Source organism: Notamacropus eugenii, chromosome 1 (assembly GCF_028372415.1).
Source record: "Notamacropus eugenii isolate mMacEug1 chromosome 1, mMacEug1.pri_v2, whole genome shotgun sequence".
Taxonomy (NCBI): Eukaryota; Metazoa; Chordata; class Mammalia; order Diprotodontia; family Macropodidae; genus Notamacropus; species Notamacropus eugenii.
Window position 1 is genome coordinate 526,395,824 of NC_092872.1, and position 12,971 is coordinate 526,408,794.

At 36.0% G+C, this 12,971-nt stretch overlaps 1 protein-coding gene across 27 annotated transcripts in view; it reads right to left on the bottom strand.

Annotated features, from left to right (window-relative positions):
• Positions 1-12,971, bottom strand: part of DTNB (dystrobrevin beta) — a 339,638-nt gene that overhangs the window by 217,622 nt on the left and 109,045 nt on the right. For all 27 annotated transcript variants that reach the window (XM_072633900.1, XM_072633909.1, XM_072633915.1 and 24 more), the window contains 2 exons: positions 5,665-5,770; positions 491-657 (listed from right to left, as the gene is read on the bottom strand). In XM_072633900.1, the coding sequence (XP_072490001.1) occupies positions 491-657; positions 5,665-5,770 (273 nt within the window). The remainder of the gene's footprint in view (positions 1-490; positions 658-5,664; positions 5,771-12,971) is intronic.

Consider the following 12,971-nt stretch of genomic DNA (forward strand, 5'->3'; position numbering starts at 1 on the left):
GAAATCCAAATATCTTGAGGGCCATCTTTCTGACTCAATTTTCAAAAGATTAAAAAAGCCCAGAAAGAAATTAATTTCTCCAGCTAAACACTAACTGGGGGATGCAAAAAAGATTCTTCTTCAGGTCTAGGTCAGGCTAGATGACCAATGAAGTTTCTTCCAACTCTAAAATTCTATGACCTTTCTTTATATAAAAATGCACCTTTTATCTGGAGTTTTCACATGTTACCTATCAATCTTTTTAGAGACAAGTAATGAAGCAGTCTATTTTCTAAACTAGGGACATACCATTTTGACTATTACATTAGGTTAAGGGATTTCAACACCAAGAGGAAACCTAAAAGGCAACCAATCTACTCACTTTACAGGTAGAAAATTAAATGTGCCAAGTGCTTATTAGCCTATTAACAATAGCTGGCTATTTAAAAGCTGGATGCTTCTGGATATTTGTTCAGCAAAGACTCAAGGCAAAAACAGAAGGCAAAGTTACCCAAGAGGAGTGTTCCTTCATCTGGTGTTGGTTGCTGTGAGGACCACTGGCATGACCCCGCCAAAAGCAGTTTTGGCAGAGCTGGTAGTTGTGGCACTGCTGGCATCTATATCGGAAACCCATCATACTCTCACACCGGCAATACGAACACTCTACCGGATGGAAGACTTGGAGAATGGAAGTAACAAAAAGGCGGAGAGAGAAAGGGAGTGGGGAAAAGAGAAAGAGAAAAACATTGTTTATTTAAGAGAATGAAATCAGAATGGAAAAGTTGAAACTAACAAAAGAAATCAATGACTGAATCTAAAACAGAACTGAAAGTCAGCTATGATATTCTGTCTTCTTTCCTCTCTTACATTTTCCTTTATCTGAAACACCTTTCTTTAATATTAAATGATTTAGTCAAAATAATGATTAGTACATTTGTAAATAAAAATGTTAAGTTTTAAAAATACATTCAAATTATATCTTACATTAAAAAAGTTGGGCACCCAAAAGTATCTTCATTTTATAACAATAAATAATAATAATTATTATTATATCTACAGCACAAAATCTGGATTCAGTCAGAAGGCTGCATTTAAGGATCTAGAAGACCACATGCATCCTCAAGACCTCAGGTTCCCTAACTCTGACCTAGTGGTCAATAAAACTAGAAATGGCTCAGGCCTTTCTAGATCTCTGAAAGTCCTTAAGTAAACAATTTTTAAAAATCAAAACATATATCTTTTGTGTGTGAATGAAGAATGGAATCTGGGAGTCAGGAGCCCTTAAACCCTAATTCCTGTTCTACTAGTTAGTTCCTGCGCAACTTTAGGCAAGTGACTTAATCTCTCTTTATCTCACTAATATTCCCCACCTATAAAACAGAAGCTCCTCTATTCTTCATAACACTTGATTGTTGGGAGCTGTCTATAATGTAAAATACAAAGTATTATTTTCAAAAGAATCACATTCACATAGGTAGAGGAAAAAAGACCAAAACAACTGGGGCTATTCAAATATCAAGAAATAAGGTATTTTAACTTCTCAAAGGCATGAAATTACATTTTCTGGCTTGTTCACTCTCTCTGTAAAATATCCATGTTTCAATCAAGAGTCTCGATTTTGCACTTGGCTTTTGACAAAGAACACCATATACTCAATTGTTAGCATTCAAAATTGTGAACAGAATTGAAGCTAACATATAAAAATTAAAATGTTCTTTACTTTTCAATACTCCTTAAAAATCCCCATTCATAAATTCACAATTCATAAATTCAAGTTCAGAGCCAAGGCATATTTCTGTGGTCAGGAAAATATGAGAAGCCAATTCAGTGTTGTGACACATGATTATATCTAACTTTGGGCGAGTGATTTATTCCTGTAATATCTACCTGATTCTTCTACTACATTTGAGGAAATTATAGACTTCTTCAAACGTTTTCTTTCTTTAGGCTAAAACCTAGGTCTCAGAAGGCTAGAATAACACAGGATCGAGTAACGGGAAAGATGAAAGGAATAAAGAAGACTCCACTTTCCAGTTTACTGCTGCCCTCTAGGAATGTCACAGCTACAGCTAAGCATAAGGGAGACAGCTCTATACAAAGAAAGACTGCAAGTAGTTTGCAAATGAAAATTATACGCAAGAAAAATATTTCGCACCAACAAGTAGGCAGTTCCAGGGAGGGCTGGAAGGTGGGGTTACACTGCCACTTGTTATCACAGGACACAGAGACATAGGAGCAGGGAACCTTCTACAATGCAGTGCCTATTTAGTAAGACTGCTCCAGTCTAGACCTCCGCGGGTTTTAAGATTCATGTCCTTTATTGGTGTGCCCCCTCAGCTCTCTCTTAAACTGGGATATATTTCAGTTGCCATTAATTCACTGGGTAGTGAGGTTACATCATAATATGCAATACATACCTTCATACTAAGCAATACTTTACTAGGACAGAAGGTGCTAATTAAACATTTAACTGTTAGTATAATTTTTTTGCCTTGTTAGATCATATATCTAAGAACATACAATGGAAGTGCAAATTGTTATAGAAACATGAACTTTGCAGACTTCTTCAAGATTATATCTAATACACAAAGCAAAGATGAACAGAATTATAATTTGCTGAAAATCTATATTCTCTCTAGGAAAACTAGTCTCTTTAAGAATAGAGCAGGTGAGGGAAATTACAAAAAATTAGCAGTTCAATACATTGCTAGTGGAGCTGTGAACTGTTCCAACCCTAGAGAAAACAATTTTGAACTATACACAGAGTGACTGAAATACCCATGTCATAATAATGATAGCAACAATAACAATATTTATATAGTGCCCACTATGTGCCAGGGATGGTGATAAACACTTTACAAGTATTATACAAGTATTATTGCACTTGATCACATCCATTAACCCAGAGCTTACAGTGCTGGGCACATATCCCAAGAAGGTTAGCAAAAAAATTAAGTTCTCCCTTACATACCAAAATATTTATAGCAGCATTATTGGTGAAAGCAAAGAACTGGAAACAAAGTAAAGGCTCATTGATGGCTAATGGTTAAACAAGTTGTAGAGTAATAAATAAGAATAATATAAAAATATAAATAAATATTAAATTAAAATAAGAAATAAAATATTATTACTTAGCTGTAAGAAATTATTAATATAAACAATACAAAGAAGTATGGAAAGTCTTATATTAACTGCCTCGAAGTGAAGTTACTAAAAGCAGGGGAAAAAAATCACAATGATCACAATAATGCAAATGTAAATAACAACAACAAAATAATTGAAATGTAATACTATGCAATTATAATGACCAAACTTGGCCCCAAATAAGAAACATGAAAATAAATCTCCCCTCATTTTTTTGTAGAGATGAAAGAACATTGACAGGGGACATTATGAAACATTGTATGTAACATCAAACTTTTTAGTTTTGCTGAACTTTTTTCTTCTTCTTTTAAAATTCTTTATAATAATACTTTGCTGAGAGGGATTTGGAGGAAAGGATACAGTGAGAAATGTAGATTTAGAGCTGGAAGAGATCTTTGAAAACATAAAATCCAATACTCTCATTTTAAAAATGAAGAGATTGAGGAACTAAGAGGCTGAGTGATTTGCTCAGGGTTATACAGTTAATAAATTTGTGAGGTGGGATTTGAACCCTTGCCTTTCTGTATTCTATCCACTACTCTAAGGTCTTAAAATACTAAGAAACAGCATGTTTTAGAATTGTTCCACATAACAGAAAAGATTTTAAGGTAAATGCTAATGTATTTAGTAGGTAATACATGGAATCCCAGTTTGTGATTTCATATCATTCTTTATCCCTAAGATTAGAGTTATAAAAATTACTCAAGGGAATTTTTAAAAAATAATTAAGAGATATTCTAAGCTACCATAAAACAAAGTGCCAAAGTTTAATAAAATGGCTGAGATTTGTGCGTGTTTACCTAGGAGCAATGAATGCAGAATGCCTTGATCATAATGTTCCTTCCCTGTAACTGAATTGGATATGAGACAAATGACAAATTCTGAAGACTTTAAAAGAGGTATTGCTGATAACAGAAATTAATACACTAGTATACTGTCATGAAAGCAGTTTAAATCTGTACAAAATATTCAGAGTTTAATCTGTTTAAAAGATTCAAGGATTTTAAGTTTTGAAAAACTCGTCATTTCTAGCTGCCAACTGCTGGGAAAGCAAAGTAGTGCTATGTGCAAAACAAGCTATATCTAGTCCTAATTAAGAAAGCTAAAATGTTAGTTTGCTCAATACTGGCTTACTTAAAAAAGAGAGCAAGGACTTCTATCTCTCTAGTGGAAAAAAAATCCGACAAAGAGGCTTCCATGTTTTCCAATGACAAGAGGAGTGAAGGAATAGTAGCATCAAAAAGCAAGGTAGAGAAGAGCCTTCTTTTGATTTAGATTTTCTCAGATAACACTGTGCCAACTGTTAACAGATAAACACAGGGGAGGGGTACTAGCAGGTGTTCTTGTATTAGCACGGGTTAACTCGATTCAGACAGACAGAAAGACAGGAATGGGGTCATAATATGGAACTAAATAAGCTTACTTTACTCTGGTCTACTCAAAGGAAGCCGCTGGTAATGGCAGCACCAACTCCTACAACATTCTCTAATCACCCATCTTACAGGGACTGATGAGAAATGGAGACAATAACCCCTATATCTCAATGGGGCAGTCACAGGCACAGCATTCCAGCTTGTGCACTCTCCTAAATCCCCTAAGCCTCAATGAGAGCCAGTTGAAGCAGGTACATGCATTCCTCTATGCATTACCCAAATCCCAAATCCCTGTGGATTCCCCACTTACTGACCAGTGCCCATTTGCTTTATAGGGCAACAGACAAAGAAGGCATATTGCAAGCAACAGCCTCATTCAGCACAAGTAGTTAATAAAAATCACATTATGTCACCCCTCTATCTCACTGCACAGTAGCAGTAGGACTGTTTACAAGCCATGAGCCTGGGAAATATTACCTAACACCTGGAAACTAGAGATTGTTATGGCCATGGAGCTTGGGAATTAAACCCTAAAAAGGATAACAAAATCCTCCTACTTATGAGGTCTAACATCCTAGCTAAGGAAGTAACTACATCTGACTAGATCAGAGAAAAAGTATAATGGACCTTTGAAAAAATAAACCCAAAGATTGAAGATAAATTGCTGGAAAAGACTTGATTCCAACCTAAGATTAAAGTGGATTGACATAAGAAAAGTCAGTGATTAGTTTAAAAAAAAATCCAACATTAACCGTATCAAATTGTCCCTGAGGCAATTATATCTTTAAAAATTCTCTGCAAAACAATTACATGTGTGTATAATTGATTTTCAGTTTAACTGCTTTGAGGAAGAAAGATATTCCTGACATCAAAAATGAGTAGAAAATCCATGGATAAATCAGTTGGGCTCATGAAAAAAACACTCCATGTAAGCCCAGAAAAAAAATGTGCCTATGTAGCTATGGTACCTAAGTACCACCAGGTGGCAATGTACCTAAAAGTTACAGATTTAGCTTGAGAAGAAAACTCTTATCAAAACAGAAACCATAAAGTTAAATTAATGGAATGACAGAATGGCAGTTATGATCATTACAATATTTAAACCGCTATTCATATTCAACACGTACAATTTTCTGAGTAAAGAAATATTATAAAATATTCTACTTACCATTTTCAACATGAGCAAGTCTGTGCATGAGAGGTAGCCAGACAAGGCACTGGGGAGGAGGATCAGCCATCAATGTGTCTAAAAACATATTTAGCATTACCTTTTTCTGTAAATAGAACAGAAAACAATTTCTTTAACAGAAATATTTTCTTTCCCAAATACAAACTCTTAATCCAATTTAATAGACATTTACTAAAATCCTACCATTTATAATGCACTAGGCTTTTAAGATTTAAATTCTAGAACAATTCAAATCTTTACTACATGTGAAATTACAATAACAAAAACACAATACTACCATACATATATATGGTATATGCCTATATGTATGTATGTGTGTATATATGTATATATGTATGTACATACACATAATCCACTTGTTTGTATAAACTATTGAAATGTATTTCTAATTGCACCTTGTAAGAATGGACTTATAGCACTGCTGAGTATGTGTATTGAAAGTAGACTGATTGCTCAAATATAAGGAAATTGACCAATGAACACGGTTGTGGGAGGGAAAAGGGAAAAAAAACCTAGTCAGATGTAAATTGTATCTGTTGTAATAAACATGCTAAAACAGAAAAAAGCGTGTATATCTGTATATATATATACCTATGCATGTATATATATGCATACATGTATATGTATGTATGTGCATGTGTATGTATATGTATTTCATTTGATCCTAAAAACAATTTTATAATAAAAGATCACACATTTTCATCCTGCATTTTGTGGAAGTGAAAAGTCATACTGAGGAAATTTATGCAATAACAGAGACAGAAAAACAAAACAGGTTAGAAAATATAAGCTCATTATGAGTCAAAATTATTTCATTCTTTGCAATTATATCTCCAGTACCTAGAATGCTTCACACATAATAGGTGTTTAATATATTGTAACCTCTCCCATTGATTGATTGTTGATTGGCTTATACATGTGTAATTATGCAAAAGACTTCCATAAAAGTCATATTGTGAAAGACGAAGTATATTTCCCTCCATCCTATCCTGCCCCACATTGATTCTATCCTCTCTTTTAACCGTGTCCTTCCCCAAAAATGTTTACTTCTAATTACTCCCTCCTCCCACTTTCCCTCCCTTCTATCATCCCCCCCACACCTCACTTAGCCCCTTTGCCCCTACTTTCCTGCAGTGTAAGATATATTTTCATACCAAATCGAGCACACATATTATTCTTTAAATCAAATGTGATGAGAGTAAGCTTCACTTTTTCCCTCTCACCTCCCTCCTTTTCCACTCCATTGAAAAAGCTTTTTCTTGCCTCTTTTACGAGAGAGAATTTGCCCCATTCCATTACTCCTTTTCTTCCCCCAACATATTCCTCTCTCACTCCTTCATTTTGTTTTTTTTAGATATCATCCCTTCCTATTCAACTCACCCTGTGCCCTCAGTCTATATGTATATAATCCCTCCAACTACTCAAATATTGAGAAAAGTGTCAAGAATTACAAATACTATCTTTCCATGTAGGAATGTAAACATTACAAATTTAGTAAGTCCCTTATGATTTCTCTTTCTTGTTTACCTTTTCATGCTTCTCTTGATTCTTGTGTTTGAAAGTCAAATTTTCTATTCAGCTCTGATCTTTTCATCAAGAAGGCTTGAAAGTCCTCTATTTCATTCAATGCTCATTTTTTTCCCTCGAAGTATTATACTCAGTTTTGCTGGGTAGGTGATTCTTGGTTTTAGTCCTAGTTCCTTTGACTTCTGGAATATCATATTCCACACCCTTCGATCCCTTAATGTAGAAGCTGCTAGATCTTGTGTTATCCTGATTGTATTTCCACAATACTCAAATTGTTTCTTTCTGACTGCTTGCAATATTTTCTCCTTGACCTGGAAACTCTGGAATTTGGCTATAATATTCCTAGGAGTTTTTCTTTTCATATCTTTTTCAAGAGGTGATCAGTGGATTCTTGCAATATTTATTTTACCCTCTAGTGCTAGAATATCAGAGCAGTTTTCTTTGATAATTTCACGAAAGATGATGTCTAAGCTCTTTTTTTTTTCAAGTAGTTCCATAATTTTTAAATTGTCTCTCCTGGATTTATTTTCCAGGTCAGTTGTTTTTCCAATGAGATATTTCACATTGTCTTCCACTTTTTCATTTTTCTGGTTTTGTTTTGTAATTTCTTGATTTCTCATAAAGTCATTAGCTTCCATCTCCATTTTAATTTTTAAAGAACTATTTTCTTCAGTGAGCTTTTGAACCTCCTTTTCCATTTGCTAATTCTGCTTTTAAAGCATTCTTCTCTTCATTGGCTCTTTGGAACTCTTCTGCCATCTGGGTTAGTCTATTTTTAAAGGTATTATTTTCTTCAGCATTTTCTTGGGTATTCTTTAGCAAGCTGTTGACTCGCTTTTCATGATTTTCTTGCATCGCTCTCATTTCTCTTCCCAATTTTTCCTCCACCTCTCTTATTTGATTTTCAAAATCCTTTTTGAGCTCTTCCATGGCCTAAGACCACTGCATATTTTTTTGGAGGTTTTCAATGTAGAAGCCTTGATTTTGATGAATTCCTCTGATGGTATGTTTTGTTCTTCCTCATCTGAAAGGATGGAAGCAAATGCCTTTTTGCCAAGAAAGTAACCTTCTATAGTCTTATTTTTTTTCCCTTTTTTGGGCATTTTCCCAGCCAGTTAGTTGACTTTTGAGTCTTTCATCAAGTGGAGGGTATACTCTAGGAACCTGTAAGCTCTCAATTCCTCTAAGGTGGCACAATCAAGGGAGAGGAGTTTATTCTTCTCCTGGCCTGCACTCTGGTCTGGGAGCAACCACAAGTTTTTCTGCCCAGGATCCTCTCCAAAGCCTCCACCAGGCTCCACCATGCCAGCACTCCTCCTCACCCCAGGACCACCACTCAGAACTGAGACGCAAATCAGCTGCTCAAATCCCCCAGGGTCCATAGGCCAAGGGCTCCAAAAATGGAAGCTGCTGCTGCCCTGGGGGCAGGGCTGTGGCCAAACCCTGCTCCTGTCTCACCCAGGTAAAAGAGCTTTCTCACTGACCTTTGAAGCTCTCTCTGGGGTTTGTGGGTTGAGAAATCTGGTAACCACAGTTCTGCCCCTGATTCCATGATCAAGGCTGGGCTGTGTTCTGCTCTGAGTCTGGTGTGATAGACCTTTCCTGGCCTTCCAGGCTGTCTTGGGCTGGAAATCTCTTTCACTCTGTTGTTTTGTGGCTTCTGCTGCTCTAGAATTTGTTTAGAATCATTTTTTACAGGTATTTTATGGGCTATGGGGGTAGAGCTAGAGCAGGTCTGTCCTTCTACTCCGCCACCTTGGCTCTGTCCGTGTCTTGCCTGTCTTGAAGAAGGTCATAAGGGATAGGAAGCAGAAAACATCTTGCCTTGGGACAGGCCTGGAAAAAGTCCAGGAGGCCACGGAAACCAGAGGTATGAAGCAGAAGTCTTGTCCCCAGCAGGCAGCCAGATGCTTGAAATCAAATGTTAACTAACTCCTGTGTTTGACATTTAAATAAATAAATTTACAACTGAGAAATCAAATAAATACTCATGTTTTTGACATTTAAATCTCTTCACAATCTTACCCATCCTTTCAGTTTTCTTACATGTTAATGTCCTCCACATAATCTATGATCTAGCCATTCTGGCACATTTGCAGTTTCTGCACATGCAACACGTGGTCTCCTGTCTGTATGTACATCTTTGCATTGTTTGTCCACCAGTCCTTGGAATGTTCTTCTGCCTCACCTGTATCTCTTGAAATCTCTGACTTCCTTCAAGCCTCAGCACAAGCACCAATTTATGCAGGGAGCCTTTCCTGATGCAAGTCTTCTTTTTATTACTTTGTATTCATTTGTATATATTATACAGACACACACACACACACACACACACACACACAACCTTACTAAAATGTAAACCTTGAGAACAGAGACTGTTCCACTTTCATCTTTAAATTCTCAGCACAGTAAACATAGTGCCCTTAATAAATTTTTTTTTTTTAATGACAAACACATAAGCACTTAGTGGTTATTTAGCCCCTTTCCCCTGATTAAATGTATTTATTTTTCTAAGTTTCTCTTGACTACTGTTTATACTTGAAATTTTCAGCTCAGGTCTGGTCTTTTTATTAGGAATGTTTCCAAATACTCTATTTCACTAAAGGCCCACACCCATCCTCACCCCTTTAGATTATACTCAGTTTTAAAGATCAGGTTTTTCCTGGTTGTGAGGCTTTATTGTTTATCTTTCGGAATATCATATTTTGAGATCTTCTCTTCTTTAACATACTTGCATAGCACAATCTTCTATACATATATGTGTATACATAGGTATACGTGTGTGTGTGTGTGTATATATACATATACATTCAAGCCTCTCTTTTATTTACGAGGACTTGCCCATAGTCATAAAAGGAAGCATAAGCCTGGTTCAACACAAGATCCTTTGATTCCTAATTCAGTGCTCTTACCACTGCACTATCTTACCTCCTCAAGAAAGGTACCAAGGCATAAAGACGTTAAATACAAAATTTACCCAAAGCTCCAAATGATGCACAGCCCTAGGGATTGAACCCAGGTCTGCTGTGGCTTTTCCTTTTTTTCCCCAAGTTTAAATTTATTTGCTTTCAGTTTTCAACAATCACTTCCCTAAATTCCTAATTTTCTCCCCTTCTGTAGCCAAGACTGCATGCAATCTTATATAGGCTCTACACATACCTTCCTTTCAAACACATTTTCACATTAGACATGTTAAATAGAAGAAATAAAATAAATGGGAGAAACCATGAGAAAAACAAATCAAAACATTACAAAAAAGAAAAATAGTCTGTTTCATTCTGTGTTCTGATTCCATAGTTCTTTCTCTGAATGTGGACCGCATTTTGCATCATGAGTCCTTTGGAAATGTTTTAGGTCCTTGCATTTCTGTGAAGGCCTAAGTTTATCAAAAACACTTCTTACACACTGTGGCTGTTTCTGTGTATAATGTTCTCCTAGGTCTGCTCACTTCATTCAGCATCAGTTCATATGTCTTTCCAGTCTTTTCTGAAGTCAGCCTGTTTTTCATTTCTTATAGCACAATAGTATTCCATTACATTCATACACCACAACTTGTTCAGACATTCCCCAATTGATGGGCATCCCCTCAAATTCTAGTTCTTTGGCATAAAAAGAGCTGCTTATAAATATTTTTGTACATGTGGGTCTTTTTCCCATTTTCATGATCTTTTTGGGATAGAGCCCTAGCAACCCTATTACTGGCTCAAAGGGTATGCACATTTTTATAGCTCTTTGGGCATAGTTCCAAATTGCTCTCCAGAATGGTTGGATCAGTTCACAGCTCCACCAACAATAAATCACTGTTCCAACTCTTCCACATCTTCTCCAATATCTATCATTTTCCTGTTTTGTCAAATAACCAATATGATAGGTGTGAAGTGGTATCTCGTTGTTTTGATTTGCATCTCTCTAATCAATAGTGATTTAGAGCATTTTTTCAACAGACTATAGATAGCTTTAATATCTTCTTCTGAAAACTGTTCATATCCTTTGACCATTTATCAATTGGGGAATGACTTGTATTCTTGTAAATTTGACACAGTTCTTTATATATTTTAGAAATGAGGTCCATATCACAGACACTAGTTGTAAAACTTCTTTCCCAGTTTTCAGCTTCCCTCCTAATCTTGGTTATATTGGCTTTGTTTGTGCAAAAACTTTTCAATTTAATGCAATCAAAGTCATCCATTTTGCATTTCAAAATGTTCTCTATCTCTCCTTTGGTCATAAATTCTTCTATTCTACATAAATCTGACAAATAAACTACTTCTTGCTCCCTTAATTTGTTTACAGTATTAGCCTTTTTTAGGTCATGTACTCATTTGAACTTTATTCTGGTATACTGTGTCAGGCACTGGTCTATCCCCAGTTTCCACCACACTATTTTCCAGATTTCCCAGCAGTTTTTGTCAAACAGTGAGTTCTTATCCCAGAATCTGGAGTCCTTGGGTTAATCAAACAGCAGACAGCTATAGTCATTGACAACTGCGTCCTATTCCACTGATCTACCCCTCTATTTCTTAGCCAGTATCAAGTGGTTTTGATAATTGCTCCTTTATAATACAATTTAAGATCTGGTATGGCTAGGGAAGTATGGCTAGGAAACCTTCCCTAGCATTTCTTTTTATTAATTCCCTTGATATTCTGGAACTTTTGTTCTTCCAGATGAATTTGGTATTATTTTTTCTAGCTCTATAAAATATTGCTTTGCAAGTTCTCCTTTATAATAGAAGCTCTTTATAATAGAAACTGCCAAGTCTTGCGTGATCCTTGTTGAGGTTCCTTTGCACTTAAATTGCTTCTTTTTGGATGCTTGAAGTATTTTTTTCTTTAGAGAAGAATACTCTAGATTTTGATCATGAAATCCCAGGAACTTTTCATTTTGGGGTTCTTTTAGGAGGTGATCAATTGAATCTACCTTCATTTTGCCTTCTAGTTCTAACAGATCTGGACATTTAGGAGTTTTAGAAATATAGAGTTCAAATGTAGGTCTTCTTAACTCCAGGTTCAATAATTTATTCACAGATCACCTATTTATCACTCTGTTGTTGTGTTTTTGCTAACCTAATTTTACTTTTTCTGGCACCTAGGTGACACTATGGATAGAGCACTGGGCCTGGAGTTAAGAAGACCTAAATTCAAATCTGGCCTCAGACACCTACTAGCTGTGTGATCCTGAACAAGTCACTTACCCCTGTTTGCCTCAGTTTCCTCATCATAAAATGAACTAGAAAAGGAAATGGCAAACCACTCCATTATCTTTTTCAAGGAAACCCCAAATGGGGTGGTAGAGTCAAACACAACTGAAATGACTAAACAATAACAATTTTACTTCTCACAAAAATCTTTAGTTAACCCACACATGGATCTTTCCTTATGTCTGTCTGTGGGTAGTATGAGTATGTAGTGAAATACCTCAGGCAATTCTAGCAACAAAAAGGGAAAATGGCTAGGAAACTGTCTTCCTTATGCCGGGTTGGGGTCCCAATTGCTGGCCCATTGTTAGAGATTATCTCTCTACCAGGCATTCACCCTGTATTTATGTTTTAAAAAAAATAAAAACAAGAACAGAAAACAAACTTCTAAGGCTAAAGAGTTTTAGAGAAGTACTGATCTGACTATTGCCAACACACATGAAAGAGGCTGGGGAACCTGCTTTCAGAAAGGTGCGATGATTTGAATTGGAAGGATCCAGCTTCCTAATTCTGAGCATGCACAGGTATTACCTGTTGAGCTCAAATTCAAACTGTTTACACAGA